The sequence below is a fragment of the Pectinophora gossypiella genome, chromosome 14 (assembly GCF_024362695.1).
Source record: "Pectinophora gossypiella chromosome 14, ilPecGoss1.1, whole genome shotgun sequence".
Lineage (NCBI taxonomy): Eukaryota > Metazoa > Arthropoda > Insecta > Lepidoptera > Gelechiidae > Pectinophora > Pectinophora gossypiella.
In genome coordinates, this window is record NC_065417.1 from 2,610,123 (window position 1) to 2,636,348 (window position 26,226).

A 26,226-nucleotide genomic window follows, 5' to 3' on the forward strand; every position below is an offset into this window, starting at 1 on the left:
CTGTATAACTTTATTTCATTATTATTTTTCATTGTAATAACTTTTAATTGAGGAGCTCGGTGACGCAGCGGTCAACGCGCTCGGTCTGCGATTGTTGAAGTTAAGCAACTTTCGCAAAGGCCGGCCATAGGATGGGTGACCACAAAAAAAAAGTTTTCATCTCGAGCTCCTCCGTGATTCGGAAGGCACGTTAAGCCGTTGGTCCCGGCTGCATTAGCAGTCGTAAATAACCATCAATCCGCACTGGGCCCGCGTGGTGGTTTAAGGCCCGATCTCCATATCTATCCATAGGAAAAGGCCCGTACCCCAGCAGTGGGGACGTTAATGGGCTGATGATGATGAACTTTTAATTTTAAAGTGACATAATTATATCTTACAATATGGGTACCCACCTGAAATAAATGCATTTTATTTTTATTTTATTTTTATTTATTTTTTTATATCCCAATTCGGATGGTCAGAGGTACGTCCATCGCAAGATGAACTAAGTACCAACACCTCACCGAGCTTTCAACAGAAAGCCACCACTTAATGTTACGTTAGTCTAACAAGACCAACGTGATAAGTGGTGAGCCGTATCGCCGTCTATAATGGTCGAGCCAAATGTGTTAGTGAAAACTCATCATCATCATCATCAGCCCATTAACGTCCCCACTGCTGGGGCACGGGCCTTCCCTATGGATGGATAGGGAGATCGGGCCTTAAACCACCACGCGGGCCCAGTGCGGATTGATGGTTATTTACGACTGCTAATGCAGCCGGGACCAACGGCTTAACGTGCCTTCCGAATCACGGAGGAGCTCGAGATGAAAACTTTTTTTTTGTGGCCACCCATCCTATGACCGGCCTTTGCGAACGTTGCTTAACTTCGACAATCGCAGACCGAGCGCGTTTACCGCTGCGCTACCGAGCTCCTCGTGAAAACTACACTTATGATAAAGTAGTAACTCGTTGGTGCAAGTCCAGGGATTAAACACGCGTTCCCCGTGTGACACTCATTACAGTCCTAGGACTCTCCATACAAAATCCTCATTTCACACAGACACTACACATCTGTGTGTGTGATTTCTGACGTGCATACGATTGAAGACTAAAGTCAGACCGAGGGGTGTGAGGTTAACCCAGCTCAGACGCTGGTGGGGAGCGGAGAGTTGCCGTTCTATACCTAGTATTATTCCTTATTCTATAAGTCGTGCTGTTATATCCTAATTTAATACTAAAGAATTGCAACATCGACAATATTAATTTCCACAAGGAACTTCAACGGAAACAAATTCATTTTAATAAAACTCTTTTGCATCGATACGATAGTCAGTCAGCCTTTAACCGCGCGCGAATAGAGTCGTCAGAAATCAGAGAATTGCTTCATATAATTCTTTGTGTTTTCTATAATAAAGTGTTTTTATCGTAGTTAATTAAAAAGTGTTTTTTTTTTTTAAAAAAAGACTGATACCAGCCGCTCCTAACAGTGCGTTCGAATGTCAGCTCGGCTATTCTGCCTCCAATGTGACCGGGTTTTCAGAACAAAGTTTGGCTTTACCAGTCAAATTCGAGCGCACGAGAGAAGAGACTGAGGTCGCCGTTGTCGGATATATTATATACCGCATACCGGTCTATCTTATTCTCTGCTCCTGTCGTATACTCACTTGTTAGAGAACAGGCCGACCTGGAACACTGACTTGGTCTGGCTGCGGCAGGAGAGTGCGTTGAACATGTCAAACAACACGAAACACGTGAACGTCATCGTCGTGTCCCGCGGGGTTATTTTGTTGTCTGACATCTGCAACACAGGTTATAGAACATATCATCACGCCTGTATCCTTAAAGGGGCATGCAGAGGTGTAGGGGTGTGCAGGTGCGACGTAGTTGACTCCGACTCCCAAAAGGTGTTCTGACGAGGATGTTTTTTGGGGGTACCGAACTGAGTATAGTACCCCGCTAGCCACAAGTTGGTAGTGTGACTAGAGATTGACGATCCAACGGTGTTATGTTGAAAGTTGTATATATGCGTCTTGCTGTGTAAACTTCGATATCGCGTTTCACGACTTGAAGACTGCATTATTGAACTAGGTGGCCAACTAGTTGGGTCCGCTACAAGTACATTCAACTCAACAACTCCTCGCCAGCTATGTTGAGGTCCTATGATAGGGGCGAGCCTACTGCCATTAGCCGATCTCGCGAGATCTCGACGTACGTTTTAGGGATCAATCCCGAAGCATAATATGACGAGATATCATTCGAGACTGACGGGATTGGGTGAATCTCCTTGAGTTATAAGTTATGTTTTCATTATGTTTATTTTATTTAGTTAGTAGTATTGATGAATAAAGGTTTTATTTTCTTACTATCACTATCACAAACCAACAGTTTTCATCGTTTTCAGCCATCCTAACTTTAAGTATTTTTTTTATGAACTAGACGATATCCCCAAAGGTTCGTATCCCACGGGATCTCGAATTCGCGATCTCGAGTCGGGATTGCATTCCTTACTAATAAGCGTATGACTACGCTGTGTCTATAGATAGATAGATAGATAGATAAAATACTTTATTGAGCACAATGGACACAAAATACAGAGATAAGGACATCATATTATACAGAAAAGCACAACAGGCGGTCTATTTCGGAGAACGTCGTCTAAGAAGTCCTTCATTGGCGAGTCGTACGACATACCTCCCTGTTGAAGACCCACAGCGTGCCGGCGATGATGATGGCGGCGGACAGCAGCACGTTGACGAGCAGCCCGCGCGAGATGATGCGGCGCGTGGTGTCGCGCGGCCGGCGCCGCACCACCTCGTGGTCCACGGGCTCCACGCCCAGCGACTGCGCGGGGGGACCTGCGCACACCACACGTCACACAAGCGCACTCACACGCACACATAGCCTCACACTACTACTCCCGCTGAAAATAGCCTAGTTACCAACTAGTCAAATCAGTTACTTTTTCAATTCATCTCATCATCATCAACCCATAAACGTCCCCACTGCTGGGGCACGGGCCTTCCCTATGGATGGATAGGGAGATCGGGCCTTAAACCATCACGCGGACCCAGTGCGGATTGATGGTTATTAACGACTGCTAATGCAGCCGGGACCAACAGCTTAACGTGCCTTCCGAAGCACGGAGGAGCTCGAGATGAAAACTTTTTTTTTGTGGTCACCCATCCTATGACCGGCCTTTGCGAAAGTTGCTTAACTTCAACAATCGCAGACCGAGCGCGTTTACCGCTGCGCCACCGAGCTACTTCAATTCATCTAAGAAACCAATATTGCTATTTGACATTTGTTTTCATTGCGCACTTACTTTTATATGCGCATATGTCAAATTGCAACATTGCTCTCTTAGATGAATTGCTTCGATGTGGCCATTTTACCACCCCTACAACCGATACACCGACACAATTGTTAATTTTTAACATTCATTTTAAGTGCAATAAAGCGTTTTTGTATTTTATTGTATACCCTAAATAACATAACATACATAAACAGCCTATATACGTCCCACTGCTGGGCACAGGCTTCCCCTCAATCAACCGGAGGGGGTAAGGAGCATACTCCACCACGCTGCTCCAATGCTGGTTAGTAGAGGAGCTTTTACGGCTAATAGCCGGGATCAACGGCTTAACGTGCCCTCCGAAGCACGGATGCATCTTACTTTTTCGGACAATCGGGTGATTGTATACCCTATTAAGTGAAATACAAAACTCACCATCCATAATAATGTTGATCCAAAGAATTTGCATAGCGTTCAGCGGGTTGGGTATCCCCATGAGGGTAGCCAGGGCGATGAGGGAGAGAGCAGCGATGGACGTCGACAGTTGGAAGCGGACGAAGTTGCGGATGTTGTAGAATATGCACTTGCCTTCCTCAATCGCCGCTCTGTCGACAGAAGGACAAATAAAACTTTAATATATTAAATTAAACGGCGGTGAAATCTAGCATTTTTATTCTTCTATAGTATGGGTTGTGAGGGAGATTACCAACCCCATTAACCCTGGTGTCAAGGTTATTACTGAGCCGCCAAAGGCCTCAGACCTGGCTCGTGTAACGACTACTCATATCAGTAAGTGGAAACCGGGACCAATGGCCGCATTTTTATTGAGAAACAAATTCGATTGAAATCTGACATGAAAGAAAAACATCGTAGATATACCACAAAAACAGCCAAATGTTTTTGTAGTAGCGAAAACCATATATATTGTAAAAAAAAACCCGGCCAAAGGTACGGAACCTGAGTCCGACTCCCGCACGAAGGGTTCAAGGATCATCTTCATCATCATCACCACCCCATTAACGTCTACTGGGGCACGGGCCTAATGCAGCCGGGACCAACGGCTTAACGTGCTCTCCGAAGCACGGAGGAGCTCGAGACGAAAACTTTTTTTTGTGGTCACCCATCCTATGACCGGCCTTTGCGAAAGTTGCTTAACTTCAACAATCGCAGACCGAGCGCGTTTACCGCTGCGCCACCGAGCTCCTCCGGATCATCTTACTTTCGGACAATCAGGTGATCAGCCTGTAATGCCCTGACCAAACCAGGGAACCAAACAAGGGTACTCACATGATGGTATACAAGTCGTCCTGAACCAGGATCATGTCCGCGGCCTCCTTGCACACGTCGGTGCCGTTGCGGCCCATGGCGATGCCGATGTCTGCGCGCTTCAGGGCCACGCCGTCGTTCACGCCATCTCCCGTCATGCCCACTATGTTCCCCAGCCGCTGCAGGGACTTCACTATCGCCAGCTTATGCTTTGGAGTCACACGGTAGAACACGCTTACCTGGCAAAGAAAATAACATAACTCAATACAATATCATCATCATCAGCCCATTAACGTCCCCACTGCTGGGGCACGGGCCTTCCCTATGGATGGATAGGGAGAACGGGCCTTAAACCATCACGCGGGCCCAGTGCGGATTGAAAAATACAATATAAATACACTTTATTGCACCAAAATAAAAATAAATAACAACTAAAAGTCTCTTAACCAAGTACATGGCAAACGGCGGCCTTATCGCTTAAAGCGATTTCTTCCAGACAACCATAAGGTGAGGGAAAAATGTAAAAAAAAAATATTTGAAAGATTGCGGGTACAAACTGTAAGTACAACTTACCAATAAATACATGCAAATAAATATATAACATACTTACAAATATATATACCAAACCTATATACATAACCTAACATAATATATACCTACTTATATAAATAGTACACACAAAATACCTAATAATAAGAAACTCAAGAGCTTCAGAATATGAAGTCACAGACTCAATACGGTAGTCAAAGGCAACTAAGCACCCACACCTCACCGAGCTTTCTGTTAGACCAACTTAATAGTGAGCCAACTGTGTTAGTGAAAACTACAAATGATAGTCGGATTTGTATCCGACAATCATTGATTGTCAGAAATTATGAATAAAATTGCACCTATTTCTCATGTACATAAATATGAATACACCAATATAGAGGCCTGTGCCAGCAGTGGGACGTACAGGGGGGCTACCGGCTAAGACGAAGCCGATTCAGATTGGAGCAAATCGAACATCGATTTGATTCTGTCGTACCGCGTAAGCAGCCAAGATGGCGATCCCCGATTCGTGACGTCACATGAAGTTCGGCAAGCCGATTGAACGAATGATTTCAGTACTTTTGACACTAAATCGCTACCGCGTAAAAAATCGAAGTTCGGCGCCTGAAGCCGATTCCCATTGGAAGTGTCAGTTGAAGCCGGGCACTTTTCAGTAACCGTGATCAATTTTAATTTCTTATTTTCACTGTTTTTCAACAATATTAGGAGCTATTTACGGTGGGCGACAAATTTTAGGAACATCTTAATCAATATAAAATTGATATCGGCGTGGATTTTCGTGTTTAAATACCTAAATACAGTGTCATGGAGATAGTCGTTTTATGGGCTGCTGCGGAAGAAAATGTCTTCAGAATCTTGAGCAAATCGATTGCAGGATACTTCGAGAGAAAAGCCAGTATATACTTCTCACAGGTACATCTATTTATAACATTATTTCTAACAAGTGGCTCAATGTTTACAGAGGAAAAGTTGCTGAACTTACTAGAAGCGATTTTAGATCATTTCATACTTATCTATTTTGTTTTGTTTCAGAGAGTAGCTACATTAATAATTTTAGATTATCAAAAGATGCATTTCGGACTTTGTATCATGACTTAGGACCATATTTGGAGGTCCAATGCTCTACAACTGTGCAATCGACTTTAAGGTAGGTGGTTACTATATTATGTTATATTTTACCTTATATTTTGATAATTAAAGTTATACATGAATCCAATATAATATCTGTATGTTATATATTACAGTGACAAATGCCCTCAATCAGCCTGCAATCGTGAGATAATATATCAAGTTTCCTCGGACAAAAACTGAGCATGTAGAAGTCTCCAGAGGTTTTAATGACAAATTTGGATTTCTTGGAGTACTTGGATGCATCCACGGCACACACATTGTCATTATCCAACCTCACAAGTGGGAAGAGGCCTTCTTCAATAGCAAGTATTACCATTCATTGCATGTTATGTTGGTAAGAATCATGCCTTTAACTAGCTACATTTGTTTTGATTCTTATGATTGAGTCGCTAAAAATATTTTAATTTTCAGGTTTGTGATGGAGATATGTGCATTACATTTGTGATGCATCCAATGGGAGTGTTAGTGCTAGACTGCTAGCCAAGATAACCATATTTGGAACAACAGCACTTTGAGAAGGGAAAAGGAACATCTCCTTAATTTAAATATGTTTAAGTTCATTAAGTGGACTTGTGTGGTCCTTGAAAAGTAAATTACAAAGTCAGTGTGGTGTAATCAAAAGTGGCAGATTTGTTATTCAATAATACAACATCTAAACAAACCTTTCTTTATTGGCATCAAATAAACTATTTTCATTACGCAGATTTATTTATTTTGTGTTATTACATAATTTGTTTCATTGCACCCCTCTCATTAACCAACCTATCTCTCAAGTAGATACATTTTTCTAATCTTGTGTCCATTGTGCTTAATAAAGTAGTTTATCCATCTATCTTTAACTTGTAATAAATAAATCCATTTATTTTGTATAAATACAAGCTTGCGGGGCCTTATGGGGACTAGACTATTTGTAATGTGTAATAGTATAATCAAAAAAGCCCTGCGGGTGGATCAAAGAAATGTAATCAATTAGAACATACTACAAATATAATATTGTTCCCAATTCTTACTATAATATGGAAATATAAGTTAATTGCATCCAACATCTTCATCAATACACCTATACAAATCTTTTTATTAGATAGTAGTTGGCAAGGAGTGGGTGTATAAATATACTATACACCTCTGCCTACCCCTTCGGGAATAGAAGCGTGATGCTATATTATTTTTGTTTCAAAATAGTTCTTGGTAAAATGACATCTAGTTGCTTTGTCTTTAATGTTACCCCTAGACAAACTCACTTAAATAACATGACCAAACTTAAGTATTTAAATTAAATATAGGAGTGGGTGTATACATATACTATACACCTCTGCCTACCCCTTCGGGAATAGAAGCGTGATGCTATATTATTTTTGTTTCAAAATAGTTCTTGGAAAAATGATATCTAGTTGCTTTGTCTTTAATGTACTTTAATGTTACCCCTAGACAAACTCACTTAAATAACATGACCAAACTTAAGTATTTCAATTAAATACAACTTCACTTAAATAACATAAATGGAGTACTTATACTTTAGCTTAAATATTTACATACAAGTTTATTGAATACATATGTTTTTACTTAAGTATTTTAACTTAGTTTCTCTAGTGTCTTCGTTCTTGAGAATTGTCATGCTGCTATTCTTTAACCTGTAATAAATAAATCCATTAATTCATATAAAATACATGCGAAATATAAACAGTCACAATATGACAAAGTTTTTATGACGTCTATCGTGTACATTAGTAATAGTCTTTATAGACTAGTTATAATCCTTTAGTTATTACTTTATTTATTTGGGTGATCCCGGCAAAGCAGAAATTTTGTAAAGTGGTCCTTCATGAATTAAAAGTTTAGGAACACTAGCCGACTCTAATGGAATGAAATACAATGTAAAGAAAATATTTTGGAATGTAATAAAGTAGCACATACAAAGGTATAAGGATATTTATTTTTGGCCTTTATTCTTGCTATAGTATGGAGTAAAATATGCTGATCAAGGAGGTAAATTTGGGTATATGGGTTGTTCTTCTTTTTTATCGACAATGATCTGTCCTTCGTTCTGCTTCTGATAAGTTATGTTTTAGAATTTTATTTCATGTTTTGATTGTCCACAAATATAGTTATCTTATTATACTCAAAATACAAGCAAAATACTAATCGGTTCCTCAATTAGTTATTAACGTAGCTTGATCGTTTTTTACAAAATTATGTGACAGAGTGGTAAATTGAAATGCTGTCTCCGATGAAAAGGGCCACTCTGTCACAATATTTTTTGGAATGCGCCTGCAAAGAAAAGTATGTTACCAAGATAAAGAGAACCACTAAATAGTCCTCTACAGACACATCTTTATATGATGTTTTAAAATATTTATTGCCGTTATAATTTTAAAGATGTTAAATCCGATAAATCGAGAAAATGTCTTTTTATTGTCGATAAAAAAGAAGAACGACCCATATAACATACATACAATCTTTACGCTACATCCCTGGCGGGGTAGGCAGTTAGGACAGACCACCAAGTGTCGTGATCCTTATAAACTTCTCCTACTTGCTCCAATTCCATACAATTTTTAATTAGTTTGAGTAAATTACCTTATATTGGTCTTCACCTAACTTCCTCCAGCAGCAGCCGAAGCAACTCTGTTTGCATATCCGCGGCCTTGCTATTAGCTTCAGCAGCTGTAGCCAGCCAGCTTGTCGACTGCTGAAACAAGTCGCTCCTCCATGTCTAGCCTCCGACTCTCTAGATCTAATAGGTAGTAAATCGGTGATCTAGAAAAACAAAAAGATACATTTACAAGTTTCCAACAAACTATTTAAGTTGTTGAACAATGAATAGGTTCATTATGTGACTATTCTTTCTTGACTTGTTTCTTACTACTACTAGATTAATAATTTACTTACATTTCTTTCGTTATTGTTGTTATTGTATAAATTCTGAGAAGATAAAACTGTTGCATTCGGCGCGAATTCAAGTATGTCAGCTGATATAACATAACGTCATTTTTCTTTTTTTTTTGCGTTTCATTACTTCAGTTGCAAAAGAAAAATCCGTCGTTGCATTTTCCTTTTGTTTTAAACATTTGTAAGACTTTACAAAGTGATTAACTAAAAATATTATCAATTAATAAAAATAACATACAAAATTAGTCTGTATTTTTTAATTTCATAATGATATAAAATATTAAATGTTTACCAAATGTCTCAACGAAACGCAAGACCAAAAGTCATTCGTTCAATCATGCACCCCTCTAATATGTCTATTATTATCTATGGATTGATTTTCATCCAGATTGCAATGAACATCGGAAATTACCCGGTACCAAACGCCGAACTTCGATTTATCTGAATCGTTTTCAAGTCGCCGAAGTTCGGCGAATTAGCCGGTAGGCCCCCAGGTTAGTGGCATCGTAACGAATACCGAGGGGGATAATTCCGACCATGATTCCGAGTTGATATCAAGTGGATTTTCCTGTCGGAAGGTTCATGAAAAATTTGGTGATTTTTTTTCAGTTCCATACTTTTGCGACGGAACATTCTACTTGTTATCAACTCAGAATCATGATCTGAACCATCGCTCAAACATTTCGTTACGATTTCACTAAATCCCTGTATATAGACGGTTTATGTTTTATGTTCATATGCTAGGTAATCGTCTTGCCCTTTGACAGACAAAAGCAAATAATAGAAACTTACAGTATCAATGATTCGGTCTAATTCATCGTCCGCCATCGTGTCGAGCTGTTCGCCAGATAGGGATTGAGAGTGAAGCACATCCAGACCCACCATTTGAGCTGTAAATACACAAGTGATATTGTAACAGTTTTATTGCATAGTCTCTGTCGAAATTCTAAAAAGAACCAATTGGTAACACCCCAACACAAATTAAAAAAGATCTGTTTATAAGAAAGCAATCTGTTTATATAATAGGCCCATCTGGGGCGTTAAAATGGCCACATCGAAGCAAATCATCTAAGAAAGCAATATTGCTATATGACATTTGTTGGCATTGTGCACTTACTTTTATATGCGCAAATGTCAAATTGCAATATTGCTTTGCTTTGAATTGCTTCGATGTGGCCGTTTTAACTAAAACAAAATTATTTTGGCAAACTTATTATTTGGGAAATAAAATTATGGTAACAATTGTGTGCTAAGTGAGAAATTGCCGAATATTTTTTTGTGAAAATATATAATCTTCAAAAACATGCTACCCTAATATACTTCGTCAGACAGATCTATGTTTTCAATGGTACCATATACCTCTATGATCCTAAGGCCATCGACTATATTGGCTCCTGTAGCCTGAAATAAATGGTTAATTATCATAATAAGTAGAATCCATCGTACCGACGGCGAGCGCGGTGGGCCTGCAGTCCCCGGTGAGCATCTTGACGTCGACGGCGGCGCGGCGCAGCGTGTCCACGGCGTCGCGCGCGCTGGCGCGGGGCGGGTCGCACACGCCGCACACGCCCGTGTACGTCAGCGCCTCCAGGCTGGCGCCGCGGGCCAGCGCTATGATGCGGAGACCTGCGGGCGCAACGTGAGCGTCAAAGTACCCGCGCATCACTACATCGACGACGTCCCATCACTACACCGGGCGAGCATGCGGGGGCGCGGAGACGCGCACACGCAGCGAGCTACCATTTCGCCGCGGGCATCGCCAGTGCCGCTTGAAACGACTCCGAGCACACCCGCGTCGCTTTGCTTACGCTCCCGCGCTATTATCCTCGCTACATATTTACGCGATTATTCTTTCTCCTTCAAGCTCACCTCATCATTCTTCACACTAGTATTGTATACCTTTTTCCACTCGTATCCTGTCGGCGTAACCTCTTGAAGTTCTTCCATCGCGTGGTTTATTCTAGTCAGAGTTATTATTGAGCCGCCAACAAATACGTACTTGTATCAGTTACTAGTAACCGAGACCAGGCTTAATATGCCTTCCGAAGCACGTATCGTCTTACTTTCGGACAATCGGGTGGTCAGTCTGTAATGTCCTAACCAAGCCAAGGTTAACAAAGTGATTTTTATATATCCCCACCGGATTCGAACCCGGGACCTCCGGATCGCGAGCCCAACGCCACGGAGGCCGTTACCTCTTAAAGGTACCGCTTAGTGCCTCCAATTGCCAAATTTCATCATTATGCTGCCATCTATCTCAAAACATTGAGTACTAATATTTCTTGGAATCTTATATTTGCCGATATCTTATATACCGGCATAGTATATGCACCAACTCTTCGCCAGCTCTATATAAGTCCCATGTCACAGGGGGCGAACCTATCATCATTAACCAGGAGGTCACGGAATTCCATTTACTCCCGTCCTGGCACATCACTTTTCGCTTCTTCCACTCTCATCAAAGTGTTCATACTCGTCGGTTTAACTTACCCATCCGTCCTATATTATAAGCTTCGCTTATGAAATCATTCTGCTTCTCCTTGGTCATCGGTGCGTAGTTGCCAGCACTGTCAATGTACTGAGTACAAAGAGGAAGGATCTTCTCAATCGCACCCTTCACGAACAATTCCTCTTTGCGTTTGTTGTCCTTTGGCGCGCATTTCACTACCATCATTTTCGTCTCAGAACTGGCGAGAAAAAATGATATTTTATTTCTAAATTCTTGTGTGGGTTGTGAGATGGATTACGAACCCCATCAGCCGAATTACAGACTGATTACCCGAAAGTAAGATGATCCGTGCTTCGGAAGGCAGAAGCCATTTGATGTGAGTGAGTAATCGACGCTTGAGCCATATCGGGGGCCTTTGACGGCTCAATAATACCATGGCACCGTGGTTGATGAGGTTGGTAATCTAACTCACACGATAGAAGGAGACTAAAACGTGATTTTTTTATCTTAACAGCGGGAGTAAGGAGTATAGTGGAAAAATCGTCAAGCGAGTTCAAATTCAAAAATATCTTTATTCAGTAGGTAACATAGTTACACTTTGAATCGTATTTTTTACATAACGAACGTCTCATCCGCCTAAAACTACTGCAGCTTCTCACAACAATACAATAGCCGGGGAAAAGAAGCTGCAAGAAAAACCTCGGCACAGAGTCCTAGACGTTCTTTAAAAAAAATAAACATAAAATATTGTTATATAATTGAGTAGTTTAGCTGCCTTAATATCAGTTCTCACCTGAAAGGTATCTCATGCAGCCGTGTATATTGTTCCCTCAGTTCGCCCATTCCGTTCTTCATGGCACACGCCAGCAGAGCGCCCTCTGTGGGCTGCCCGTATAACACGTCCGAGCGGATGGTCGCGTTATTGCACACTACACCCACCTGAGGGGAAGGAGTCACAATTTCAACATACAGGCTGTTAGTGACAACGTAAGGCTTCCATTGACGCGGAGCTGTGCGGAGATGTGCAGGAATCGACTAATCACAGTGAGGGAGAGAGTGACAGAGCGTCTTCGTTTTTCGCTCTCTCGAACGCTGTAATTAGTCAAATCCGCACATCTCAGCTCATCTCCGCACAGTTCCGCGTCAATGGAAACACAGCCTAATGAAAACTTTGGCGGATATATCAGACCATGAACCTGAGTTGATACCAAGTGGAATTTTTCATCGCAAAAGAATAGAACTGTAAATAATTTAAAAAAAAAAACATTAACTTTTCCATGAGTATTGCGATGGCAAAAATGAAGCGATTGCCTGTCTGACCTTCCAACCCGTGAAGGGAAAACCAGCCCAATACGGGTTAGGTCACATACCTCCGAAAGTGGTATGTGAACCATTTCTTGAGAATGTGGGTTTCCTCGAGATGTTTTCCTTCATCGCTGAGCACGTGATAATCATTTATGATCCAAACATGAATTCAAAAACAAATTCGACATACATTGGTTTAGGCCTGTGCTGGGATTGATGGGATTCGAACCTGCGACCTCAAAGTGAGAGGCAAGCGTTCTACCAGATAGGACTACCATGTCTCTAAAATAGTAACCTCGTACAATTTGAACTTACCTCCAACATACTAGCTACGCCCATCCTAGCGACATCCAAGTCCCGCCCCTTGTGCGTACGCAGTTGGATATCCCCGCACGCATTGTACCCAGTCCCGGTGACCTCTGCTATGTGACCCCCGGAGGTCGATATTGTCGTTACTGTCATCTCGTTCATTGTTAGAGTACCTGAAAGAGATAGTGGAAGTCTTTTGACGAATGTTCGATAGAAATATATTCTCTTACCCAACATACAAAAAGAAAAATAAGAATATATCATCTTCTTAATAGCACACTTTTGTTTCTTTTTTGTGCTGCCATGCAATTTGACCAACGGTGGTGCTATGAGAGCGCCTATACTGGGTATGAGTTGAGCTCTCGATTCACAGGTCCCGGGTTCGAATCCCAAAAATCACTTTATGATCCTAGTTTGATTACGACCCGTTGGAAAACTATCACAAAAATGGCTTTGTGATCCTAGTTTGGTTAGGACATTGCAAGCTGATCACTCAATTGTCTGAAAGTAAGATGATCCTTCGGAGGACACTTTAAGCAGTCTTGCCTTCGGCAGCTCAATAGTAACCTTTTCACCACGGATTGATGAGCTCGGTCATTGATCTCACAACCCACACGAGAGAAGAAAACTACTATTATAAGCAGTCGGTTCCGGCTATTATTTACTTAAGTAAGTATGTAGTCGTTACACGAGCCACATCGGGGGCCTTTGGCGGCTTAATAGGGACCCTGAGTAGATGAACTCGGTCATTGGAACCTTGACACCAGGGTTGATGAGGTCAGTCATTGATGTTACAACTAATACGACAGAAGAAGACTCTTGTGTAAACGTACCGGTCTTATCACTGCAGATGACGTTAACGCAGCCAAGCGTCTCAACAGTTGGCAGCTTCTTGACTATGGCGTTGCGTTTCGCCATCCGCATCACGCCCAGAGCTAGAGTCACTGTCACCACTATTGGTAAACCTGGAATATAAGGTTGAAGACTTTTTTAGAATAAATACTTTTTTGCTATTTCTCCTTCGTCGTTCCCTCACTGCTGAGGATCGCGCACAGGTTATGGTTTTCCACTCGGTACGGCTATATGCTGCGTGGACTGCCCTTTGTTTGCTGCTGTTTTTTGCTATAGGCATAGAATAAAGAATACTACGTATAGAACTGACACTCTCCGCCAAGAAACAGCTGGGCTTGTGACGGTGTTCATATAAATCTGTAGGAGTCTTCGGCGGCTCTTTGCCTTGTATCATTCGGAAGATGTCGCTAAAAGATTTTATGTATACTCCAATAAAAACTTGCTGTGGTCCTGTGGTTTACCGGCTTGCTTCTCAAACGGGCTGTGCCAGTTCTATCCCTGGTACCGGACTTGCACCAATGAGATATTAATTTATCTTTAGGTATATTTTCCATTATAGACGGCGCTGTGGCTCACCTATCTCGTAGTCTTAACAAAAAAGGATGTAAATCTGACTACTCCAATTGGTTTAACCTCGAAAAGCCGAGATTTCCAGACATAATAGTCAACAATGGGGTTTAAAAGAACATTTGGTCTGTTTTTACCTTTGATGAGTTTGCTCTTGGCCCCAGACTTGCCCGAAGGCGAGGTGGAGCGTCGAGGCCTAAGGTGGAGCGAGCTCGCCCAGAAGGTGCCTGTTTACTCTGGCCTTGAAAGCACCCGGGTTATACGCATTCGGAAATACAGAAGACGGCAAATAATTCCACTCCCTAGCAGTGCGCATAATGAAGGACGATGCGAAGCGCTTTGGGGTCTTGTAACTATATACTCGTGAGCTATGTCAAACCTTACCTTCAGGAATGGCAGCAACAGCCAAACTGACTCCAATAGTGAACATATCCTGCAATGCTTTCCCTTGCAGCCACCCAGCTACCATGATGAAGCCGATGATGCAGAAGGAGTACAGAGACAGCTGGGCTCCGAGTGTGTCCATGGATTTCTGGAGAGGAGTCTTCGGGGCTTCTTCAGCCTGCATCATGCGGAAGATGTCGCCGAATTCTGAGCGCTCGCCCGTGCTTACTACTATACCCTGTGAACAATTATAAGTTAGATTTGCGTAGTGTCATATTGGATGAAAATAAATAAATCATCCTTAAGACAATTCTGATGGCCGGTATACAAATTACACACACACACACACACTAGTGAAAATCACGAAAGCGCCTTTCTGAAGAATCACATTCTGAAGCATGAAAACCTCAATTTTTTCCAATAAATTTCATTCCGGATTAAAATTGAGACCACAATTTTTTATCTGGATTGAAATTAGCGTGTCTCCTGCCAGATTTTGTTAACAAAAATCACATACAGATGTGATACAGACATTGAAATTATAAAAAATATCTAAAAAGTCACCTTCGCATTTCCACATCTGACTAGAGTTCCCATGAACGCGATGTTATCCTTGTTCACCCGGCCGGCTGCAGCCTTGTTCGGCAGGACACTCTTGCCTGCCGGCTCAGTTTCCCCGGTGAACGAGGACTCGTCAATAGCCAGGTCGGTCGAGTCGAAGAGACGGAGGTCAGCTGGCACCCGGTCCCCGACATTGAGATGGATTATGTCGCCTGGCACTAGGTTCCGCGCTAGAAAGTGCTCAAGACTGCCTTCGCGTAGGCTGGAAAGAATCGGAAGTGTTTGTTTGGTTGAGTCATTGCATACATCAAGCTTGAATCACCTGATTGTCCGGATAAGTTCTCTCTTTTAAGCATGGAATCATCTTTGATTCGAACTCGGGACCTCCGCATCGTGAGCCCAACGCTCAACCGCTGGACTACGGAGGTCGAAAATTCAATCTACTAAACGGACACCAATTAATGATCGTAACAGTGATGTGTTTAACTTTAGGAACTGAAATTCAAAGCTTAGGATATACTTATGATTCATGTTGCTTTCCATGTTTTAACCGAGCTTTTCATCTTCTAGTTACTCACCAGTTACAAGTAGGTGGCACAAGTTTGTTCAGCTCTTCAAGCGACTTCTCAGATCGATACTCCTGGACGAAGGCAACAGTCACTACTATGATGATGGCGACCGTTATCGAGATCGCGTCGTCGAACTGGCGCATGCAGACGCTCACCACCGCTGAGCCTGGGGAAGACGAGAAATAGCTTTATTACTTTTCAGGGTCTTCCAAATAGAAAATTAAATAACAAAAAAACAGATTCGGACGGGACTTAATCCCACAGCTCTTGTCAAGACGGAACGAGCGCGTTAACCATTACACCACCGGATCCTCCTCCTGTCCATGCGAAATTCTTCCGATCTATGTTCCTATCATTATATTACGCAGCTAAATTACTCAATTATATAAAAATATTTTATGTATTTTTTTTAAAAGAACGTCTAGGGCCCTGTGCCGAGATTTTTCTTGCAGCTTCTTTTCCCCGGCTATACAGGTTGTGAGAAGCTGCAGTAGTTTTAAGCGGATGAGACGTTCGTTATGTAAAAATTGACGATTCAAAGTGTAACTATGTTACCTACTGAATAAATATATTTTTGAATTTGAATTAAGCCGACGCCTGCGCCATCTATCAAGAGTGAGTGTTGTGAGTTTCCATATTTTCGAAATTGTTTTGAAAGATAAAAAAAACAGTAAGTAAATCTTGGCCTTTTAAAATTAGGTACGTGATTCATATTCCTATTAGAGGTGAAATTTCAAGGTAAAATACGCGTATTTTCAGCTCTGGCAAATCGGAAATCTGGCAAGGAGGAAAAGAGCTGTATTTTGCCTTTACATGTTTGTTATTCATGTTCGCAATCAGTCTTACTAACAAGCCCTGACATTGCTAGTATAGTAAACAGGACAACATTAACCTCGTCCGCCCTGTGATTACGTTTTTCTTCACGAAAATTGTCTTCGTAATGATGACAAGCATTCGTAACATGATCCTAGTTATTAGGCGTGCTTGTGTAGCTAGTCAGCTCTTCTTCTTGTTATCGTGTGGGTTGTGAGGTGGATACTAACCTCATCAATCTTGCTGTCAGGGTTACTATTAAGCAGCCAACCTATGTAACAACTACTTAGTTACATCAGTAAGTAGTAACCGGGGGACCAACGGCTTAACGTGCCTTCCGATGCACGGATCATCTTACTTTTGGACAATCAGGTGATCAGCCTGTAATGTCCTAACCGAACTAGGGATCACAAAGTGATTTTTGTTATAATATGTCCCCACCGGGATTCGAACCCGGGCCTTCCGGACCGTCAGTCCAATCCTCAACCATTGGACCACAGAGGCCGTAACTACTTATTGTTATTGAAAATTATACTTATAAAGTAATATTTTGAACATAAAAATAATTAAAATTAAATTTTGTAAATTAAATTAAATTTTGTAAATTAAATTAAATTTTGTTAATTAAATAAAATTTTGTTAATTTAAATTAACACACAAAAACACAGAAAAATAATTAAATTTAAATTTACAAAATTTTATTATTTTTCTGTTTAAAATATTCCTTCATAAGTATAATTTTTAATAACTTTTATTATTTTAATTATTTTTATGTTTAAAATATTGCTTCAAATTATAATAACATTTCTACCTACAATAGATAAAACACGTGCCATCATTACATAGTAACATCTATTAATACAATTGCCCCATTTCCCACCATATTTGTTATACCGTCATAAAGATAATTCATACGTGACTGGCCGGGTCTGTCAACTTTTTTAATACTGTCATTATTTTATATACGTAAATACACGACATTGAGAAATCGTCATTAGGTAAATGGGAAATGAAATAATAAAAAAAACTGTTAATAAACCCACACCTCACCGAGCTTTCTGTTAGACCAACGTGACGGGTGGCGAGCCGTATCGCCGTCTATAATGGTCGAGCCAACTGTGTTAGTGAAAACTGCACTTCAGATAAATTAACTCAATAACTCATTTGAGAAGCAAGCGGGTGTACAGTCATGAGCAATATAATGTACCCACTTTAGGACTCTGTCGCACTAACATATTTGACATTTAGTGAGACTTACAGTTCAATTTGTCAAAAAAGTTAATGTGACATGGTACCAAAGTGTACCTATACATATTAATGCTCGTGACCATACTACAGGGCCACAGTGGCTACTACTAAACATAAACAGCCTATATACGTCCCAATGCTGGGCACAGGCCTCCCCTCAAACAACCGGAGGGGGTATGGAGCACACTCCACCACGCTGCTCCACTGCGGTGGAGATGTTTTTACTGCTAACAGCCGGGACCAACGGCTTAACGTGCCTTCCGAAGCACGCAATCATTTTATTTTTTCAGACAATCAGGTGATTCAAGCCTGTGAAGCCCTTACCAAATAAAGGACAGTCTCACAATGTGATTTCGACAATGTCCCCATCGGGAATCGAACCCGGACCTCCAGATCGTCATCATAGCGCTCTAACCACTAGACCACGGAGGCTGCTGGCTACTATTATCTACTATAATATAAGTTATGTGCCTATAAACACATAGATATTTTTTTATGGATCTTGGGTTTGCGTTTGTAAATTGTTCCCGCTAAAACCTGATACTAAACGTAAGATAATCATGAAGATGTGTTTGTATATATTCTTACGTCTAGTCATTTAAGAAGGTAACAATCTTAACGAAGACATAACACGAATATGTTGTTCATTGTCTAACCAAAGTTTATAAACTACCAGAATTGTCATAACGAACGTATTCATAATATTTGATGTTAAATGTACGCCTCATGTCGTACGAAATTGTATACTCTATTACAATGACTACCGGAATGTATAGTAGAACGTAACGACATGAGTATACGGGAGAAAGAGATGGGAGACATGTCTCTTTCGCACTAACAGGTATAAAGCTTAGTGCGAAAGAAACGAGAGATATGTTACTCTCACTTTTCAACAAAAAAATCGAAGCATCTCGCAAGATTAGAGATTATAGATTATCAGGCAAGAGAAGTGTGTCAGGATCGAAGCAAATGGAATTTCATAGTCTATACCCCGGTGGGAAATAGGCGTACGTTTATACAGGGTGGCCCAGAAGTTCAGGTTCAAAATGAAAAATTAGATAGAGGGGCTCATTAGCTACCAGAAACACCCCCATGTATGTTCAGCAATTATTTACGGTTTAGGAGATATGACCCATTTTGTACCTTTTTCTAGATTTTCTACCTTACTTCAGAAATAATCATTTTGTCGCTATCCCTTTCTTAATAATTATTTTATTTTACTTCACAACTATGCCTAAAGCTGTGTACCGCTCAATCAAAGATAAATCGAAGTCAAATCAAAAATAAAAAAAAAGTTATCGGAAATCAAAGTGAGAATTCGACCAAAATTGTTACAGTTGTTAAAACTTCGCCGAAGAATAATAAACACATGAGATTGTCATGGACCCTGAAAGTATTTCTAAAAACTGCTCCATTTAATAGGCTTTTAGAAACATCCAAAAAAAGTACCCTTAATACGGGCAAAAAACTAAGTAATTTGACCTCAAATATTGCAAGACAGACAGATTTGAAGGAAAATTTGACATTCTCATACAATGTAGCTGCTTCTTTCTAACGTTGTTAAAGGTGGTCAAAGACACATTTTCAGTTAAAAGTAAATAAAAATCACGCTTATAATCGCTAACAGGGTAGACATAGCAACAATCCGAAGACAAAACTTGCAGTCACTTTTGGTATTCGTATTTTAATGAAGGTACATTTGAAGGAAAATGTTATCCCCAAACACTGTTGGTGATTCATACTATTGGATACTAAAATAAAATCTGTCTTTGAGCACCTTTAACAGCGTTAGAAAGAAGCAGCTACATTGTATGAGAATGTCAAATTTTCCTTCAAATGTGTCTGTCTTGCAAACTTTGAGGGCTAATTACTTAGTTTTTTGCCCGTATTAAGGGTACTTTTTATTAATGTTTCTAAAAGCGTATTAAATGGAGCAGTTTTTAGAAATACTTTCAGGGTCCATGACAATCTCATGTGTTTATTATTCTTCGGCGAAGTTTTAACAACTGTAACAATTTCGGTCGAATTCTCACTTTGACTTCCGATAACTTTTTTTTTATCTTTGATTTCACTTTGATTTATCTTTTATTGAGCGGTACACATACTTAGGCATAGTTGTGAAGTAAAATAAAATAATTATTAAGAAAGGGATAGCGACAAAATGATTATTTCTGAAGTAAGGTAGAAAATCTAGAAAAAGGTACAAAATGGGTCATATCTCCTAAACCGTAAATAATTGCTGAACATACATGGGGGTGTTTCTGGTAGCTAATGAGCCCCTCTTTCTAATTTTTCATTTTGAACCTGAACTTCTGGGCCACCCTGTATACGTATGTATCAGAAAAAAAAAAGCAAAAAAATCAGAAAACATGCAGCCATTCAAACGCGTCTCAAGTCTCATATCCCCATTTAAACGCGGTAAGAACCCGTTATTATGTGCTTTAATTATGCAGCCATTTTTGATACGAAGTCCTAAGATGGATATGATGAACCTTCTAGTCAAGGGTTCTGATCAGCCTAAAACAATTGTCCTTCAAATTCAAAAATATCTTTATTCTTTTAAAAATATCTTTATTATTACACTTTGAATCGTCAATTTTTAAATAACGAACGTCTCATCCGCCTAAAACTACTGCAGCTTCTCACAACCTGTATAGCCGGGGAAAAGAAGCTTCATGTTAGCAGGGACACAGACGCTCTAACATGCCCGGAAAGATTATCTGCTGAACTTTCTCTATGTTTTAAGTCGCTTCCAGAACTGTATAACATAACAGCCTATACACATCCCTCTGCTAGGCACAGGCCTCCCCTCATCAACCGGAGGGGGTATGGAGCATACTCCAGTACCACTGCATGGAATCAACTTACTTTTTCAGACAATCAGGTGATTCAAACCTGCAAAGTCCTTACCAAACAAAAGACAGTCTCGCAAAGTGATTTCAACAATGTCCCCATCGGGAATCGAACCCGGACCTCCAGATCGTGAACCTAACGCCGGACCACGGAGGCTGGCTAGAACAGTATAAAGGCTAGCAATACAGAGCTATCCATATGATAACAGATTCAAGGGCATACGAGAGTTCCTCACTCCACTAAACCACACAAGAATAGCGCTAGAGACTCCGAGCCGCTTTTGTTTAGCGAAGCGGAGGGTGTAGATATACGTTGATAGCATAGTAACTTCCCACAGATCATAGAAACAAGGGGGATATGCCCTCAGCACTAAATGAGGATAAAAACTAGAAGCCAAACGTAGACCAGCAGCACTGTGGAGTGTTCGTAAACTCTGCCATACTGTCCGGTTAAAATTCCGTGATAAATTGCTATAAAATGTGGAGCAACGTGGAGTAGATACTTTCTGAAGGAAGAGTTACGAAAAAGAAAACCCATCAGTTGGAAAGAGGCAGTTTTGATTGAAAATATTTTTCTAAGTTTTCTTCTTTCCGATCTTTAAGATAATAAATATAACACTATAATGTTGCAGTTAAACGCTGCGCAAAGAGTTATAGTGTAAAAATATAATCAAAACAATATGTTTGTTTACTAAAATATTATGGGGAACTGTCAAAATTTAAGAACACTTAACAATGGGAGAAATAGGCAGTTTTTATCCGCATTACACTGTCATATTTTTACGTTATGCAACACTGACAGGTAATGTCAATGTCAAGTGACATTCCTCTCTCTCTCTTTCGTCAATTGCACTCGACGTGGCACATAAATTTTCTGTTGATATTACAATCGAAATAAATCCATGTAATCATGTGAAGTAACGTTTCTCAAACGCTCCCTCCCTGCGGCTTCACCGCCCTACATAATTACAACATACACCTCCTGTTAACTCACGTAGACTTACTTAATTTATGCCTGGTTAGTGGTTATAGGCTCGCGCCCTATTGGACTTCAACAGCTGGCAAGGAGTGCAATACTATACCACCACCTACCCCTGTGGGGATATAGACGTGATGTTATGTTTACAAAGAGAAAATTAAATCTAAAAAATATTCTAGATATATAGCCCCGGCGTGGGCTTAATGACGATACATAGACCGAAGGAATTTCGCTAAGACAGGAGGAGGACCAGGGGGTGTTCGGTGTAAAACACCAAACACGCGTCTAACGCAAACACGTTATGCGTCGTCAGCACATTGCCGACGCATCGCGGTAATTTATATTTTATAATTAGTGCATTTTTCGGTATCGGCGCGACCGGGTGCATTCGAATTCAAATTCAAATCATTTATTTGCAGTAAATGTGGTAAGTACATTGGTTGTTATACATGATTAAATTTAAGTTTCACACATAGACTTACCATCAAACACTTACTTCGAAACATTTTAACATTTTATTCTACTTTAGTAAACACTAATTATCTCCAGAACTGTCTTTTAATAATCAACATTCACTGACAATCCTCACTACAGAGCTAACCGAACAGGGGGGTTAAAAAGGCCACATCCCAGCAATTCATCTAAAAAAGCAATATTGCTATTTGACATTTGTTTGCATTGTGCGCTTACTTTTATATGCGCAAATATCAAATTGCATTATTGACTTTTTAGATGAATTACTTCGATGTGGCCATTTTAACCCAGGTGGTGTATTGGTTAACATGCTCGTCCCGGCTTAAGAAGAGCTGCGGGTTCAAATCTCGTCCGAGTCAGATTTCTTTTCGATTTATTTTTTTCTTTGCGAGTTTCCCTAAGCACGTGTAAGTGGTATAAAAGCCAAAATCATGTTGTTTATGTCGTCAGTCATCGTTCCAATTAGAAATACATTGGCTTCTTTATACGAACGCAGACCTATTACTGTCTATTGAATTACGAGACGACGACCCGTAGATAAGTGGCTTTATTTGGCGTGTATTGACGTATGTAGGTACCTCGTATGTCTTCCAACATACACGTACCTACATACATACATACATAAACTCCTATTTTCCATCGGGGTAAGCAGAGTCTATGGAATTCCATTTGCTTCCAAAGATGCCTCCAAGGATTCCTCTGTGGTTTAACGGCATCATTCAAACTATGTATTTATATTAAGGATATAATGAAAATAAATAAATAAATAAAAAATAGATATACCTTTGTCTTTCAAAGTACTATGTACTAATAAGTAGCTCAAAATGTTAAATTTTCCACAGTACTGAAATATGAAACTGTACAGGGGGTTGAGGAGCTCGGTGGCGCAGCGGTAAACGCGCTCGGTCTGCCATTGTTGAAGTTAAGCAACTTTCGCGAAGGCCGGTCTTAGGATGGGTGACCACAAAAAAAAAGTTTTCATCTCGAACTCCTGCGTGCTTCGGAAGGCACGTTAAGCCGTTGGTCCCGGCTGCATTAGCAGTCGTTAATAACCATCGATCCGCACTGGGCCCGCGTGGTGGTTCAAGGCCCGATCTCCCTATCCATCCATAGGGAAGGCCCGTGCCCCAGCAGTGGGGACGTTAATGGGCTGATGATGATGACAGGGGGTAAGAAGGCCACATCGAAGCAATTCATCAAAAAAAAAATTAAGTGAACCTAGCTCAGACAAAAAAAAATAATTAGAAATTTTCCTATACCCAAAGGTTGCCTGGAAGAAATTGCTGCATGAGCAATAAGGCCGCCTGTTGTGCTTTTCTGTATATGCTGTCCTTATCTCTGTATTTTGTGTCCATTGTGCTCAATAAAGTATTTTATCTATCTACCTATCTATCTCAGCCGCTGGTGGAGAGCGGAGAGTTGCCGCATGCATGAGTCCCAGTTACAGAGGCCTCTCACTTGTTCAGTTTGCACAAATCCAAGTTTTACTGTAGCTAATAAATATTTATAATTTGCATACGCATTAATTTAAACACACTTGCGTTGGCATAATTTAACACGTACAATAAAAAAATATATAAGCGCCATTCCGAAATCAGTTCAGTCAAGCAAACGAACAAAAACTAAACTGGTTATGAGAACCATTAGGAAAAACATGGTGAGTAATGGCAATGCCCTGCAGTGACTTAAGTAAATAATCAGACGTGACCAATAACATAGCACCACGCCTATATCCTCGACGGGGTAGGCAGAAGTGTATAGTATTGTTATAAAATTGACAAAAATATCTTTATTCAGTAGGTAAAATAGTTCAATTTTTTTACATAACGAACGTCTCATCCACCTAAAACAACAGCTTCTCACAACTTGTATAGCCGAGGAAAAGAAGCTGCAAGAAAAATTTCGGCAAAAGGCTCTAGACGTTTCTGTTTTCATGTGTTATGTCTGATTGTTGAAATTTTAGTTCTGTGCAATAAAGTATATTTGATTTGATTTGATTTTGATTTGACGTTCTCAAATTTTGGGATCTGGGTGATATTGCTTTGTAGGCTTGAACCACCGGATTGTCCGAATAAGTAAGATGATTCCGTGCTTCGGAGAGCACGTTAAGCTGTTTGTCCCGGGTCATCATCATCATCAGCCCATTAACGTCCCCACTGCTGGGGCACGGGCCTTCCCTATGGATGGATAGGGAGATCGGGCCTTAAACCACCACGCGGGCCCAGTGCGGATTGATGGTTATTAACGACTGCTAATGCAGCCGGGACCAACGGCTTAACGTGCCTTCCGAAGCACGGAGGAGCTCGAGATGAAAACTTTTTTTTTGTGGTCACCCATCCTATGACCGGCCTTTGCGAAAGTTGCTTAACTTCAACAATCGCAGACCGAGCGCGTTTACCGCTGCGCCACCGAGCTCCTCCCGAGCTTGTCCCGGGTATTAGCCACAAAAACACCTCCACCAACCCGCAGTTGCTCCAGCTCCATACCCCCTCCGGATGATTGAGGGGAGGCCTGTGCCCAGCAGTAAGACGTATATAGAGGTAGAGTGTTTTGTGTTATTTGGATTATATTGCCTGCCTGACTCATAAATTTGCCTGTTATAATAGTGTTAATTTTACCACTTACTTAGTCAACTGACTTTATAGGTACAAACTACAATAGGTGCAACAAATATCCTTATCGGCGTATGAAGCGTACCTAATTACTTCGACATGTTATGGTGTAATTGCTCATTAACAGTGAATTGTAATAAACGTGACTGTTGGATATTAGGTATTAGATTGTTCTCTAGAAAATAATTTTTAGGGTTCCATGCAACCGAAAGACGGAACCCATATAGGATAACTTTGTTGTCCGTCCGTCTATCTGTCAAAATGCTTTTTAAACGCGTGGAGGTATCAAGTAGAAATTAGCATCTAATACTTTATGTTTACGGGCCTTTGAGCAGAAGAAAGACAAGGTTCTAAATCAAGGCAATCCAGGTGAATCAAAACTTATAGGATACTTCCCATAGGCCTTAGAATTGTTAAATTTGGTAAGACACGCAAATAAAAAAGTCCAAAAATCGTAAAGTGCGTCCATTACACATAAACCCCCCACGAGATCCCATTTGAGATTGACGGGATTGAGCGAATCTGCTTGAGTTATACTTTTTGTTTTGATTGTGCTGATTGTCAAAGAAAACTTAATTATTTAGTTAGTAATATTGAACAATGAAGAAATGAGATTGTGGAGGAAGCAAGAGAAGTGTGTCAGGATCGAAGCAAATGGAATTCTATAGTCTCTGCTTACCCCGGTGGGAAATAGGCGTGAGTTTATGTATGTATGTAATATTGAACAATAAAGGATTTAGATTTCTTTCAAAAAAATTTTTGTTTTAATTAACCTCACTATCTCAAACAAGCGGCGATTTAGGCCTATTTTTTTTATGAACTAGACCCCGAAAATTTCGGGATCTCGCGAGATTGATATTTCCAATCTCGCGGGATCTCGAATTTGCGATCTCGAGTCGGTATTACATTCCCTACCTACCTGTGTACACAGTCTTATCATTCATGTTCATTTTAGGATTTAGTACTAAAAGTTGTCTACTAATTGGTCATGGGCCTTGTTGCTCTGCCCACTCCATTAAGGATTAAGGGCGTGAGTGCTTTACGCACGGCGATAAAAGGTACATTATTATTTGTTAACGTCCCATACAGTGGCGCAACGGCTTTGTGAGATTAACGATAATTCATACTTGACGACCTTTC

At 40.6% G+C, this 26,226-nt stretch overlaps 1 protein-coding gene and 2 long non-coding RNA genes across 5 annotated transcripts in view; 1 reads left to right on the forward strand and 2 right to left on the reverse strand.

The window, feature by feature from the left end:
• LOC126372444 (calcium-transporting ATPase type 2C member 1) overlaps positions 1–26,226 on the reverse strand; it is a 63,121-nt gene that overhangs the window by 13,870 nt on the left and 23,025 nt on the right. For all 3 annotated transcript variants that reach the window (XM_050018208.1, XM_050018206.1, XM_050018209.1), the window contains exons 4-16: positions 16,118–16,274; positions 15,543–15,801; positions 14,979–15,216; positions 14,009–14,140; positions 13,182–13,348; positions 12,355–12,500; positions 11,603–11,799; positions 10,559–10,738; positions 9,905–10,002; positions 4,562–4,779; positions 3,710–3,879; positions 2,674–2,837; positions 1,647–1,780 (exon numbers count right to left, since the gene is read on the reverse strand). In XM_050018208.1, the coding sequence (XP_049874165.1) occupies positions 1,647–1,780; positions 2,674–2,837; positions 3,710–3,879; positions 4,562–4,779; positions 9,905–10,002; positions 10,559–10,738; positions 11,603–11,799; positions 12,355–12,500; positions 13,182–13,348; positions 14,009–14,140; positions 14,979–15,216; positions 15,543–15,801; positions 16,118–16,274 (2,260 nt within the window). The remainder of the gene's footprint in view (positions 1–1,646; positions 1,781–2,673; positions 2,838–3,709; positions 3,880–4,561; positions 4,780–9,904; positions 10,003–10,558; positions 10,739–11,602; positions 11,800–12,354; positions 12,501–13,181; positions 13,349–14,008; positions 14,141–14,978; positions 15,217–15,542; positions 15,802–16,117; positions 16,275–26,226) is intronic.
• On the forward strand, positions 5,513–6,818 carry LOC126372590 (uncharacterized). Its single transcript, XR_007567180.1, has 4 exons — positions 5,513–6,004; positions 6,125–6,239; positions 6,337–6,557; positions 6,635–6,818. It is a non-coding gene; the product is annotated as an uncharacterized LOC126372590 (long non-coding RNA).
• LOC126372591 (uncharacterized) lies at positions 6,877–9,859 on the reverse strand. Its single transcript, XR_007567181.1, has 2 exons — positions 8,801–9,859; positions 6,877–7,854 (listed from the first exon to the last, which is right to left on the reverse strand). It is a non-coding gene; the product is annotated as an uncharacterized LOC126372591 (long non-coding RNA).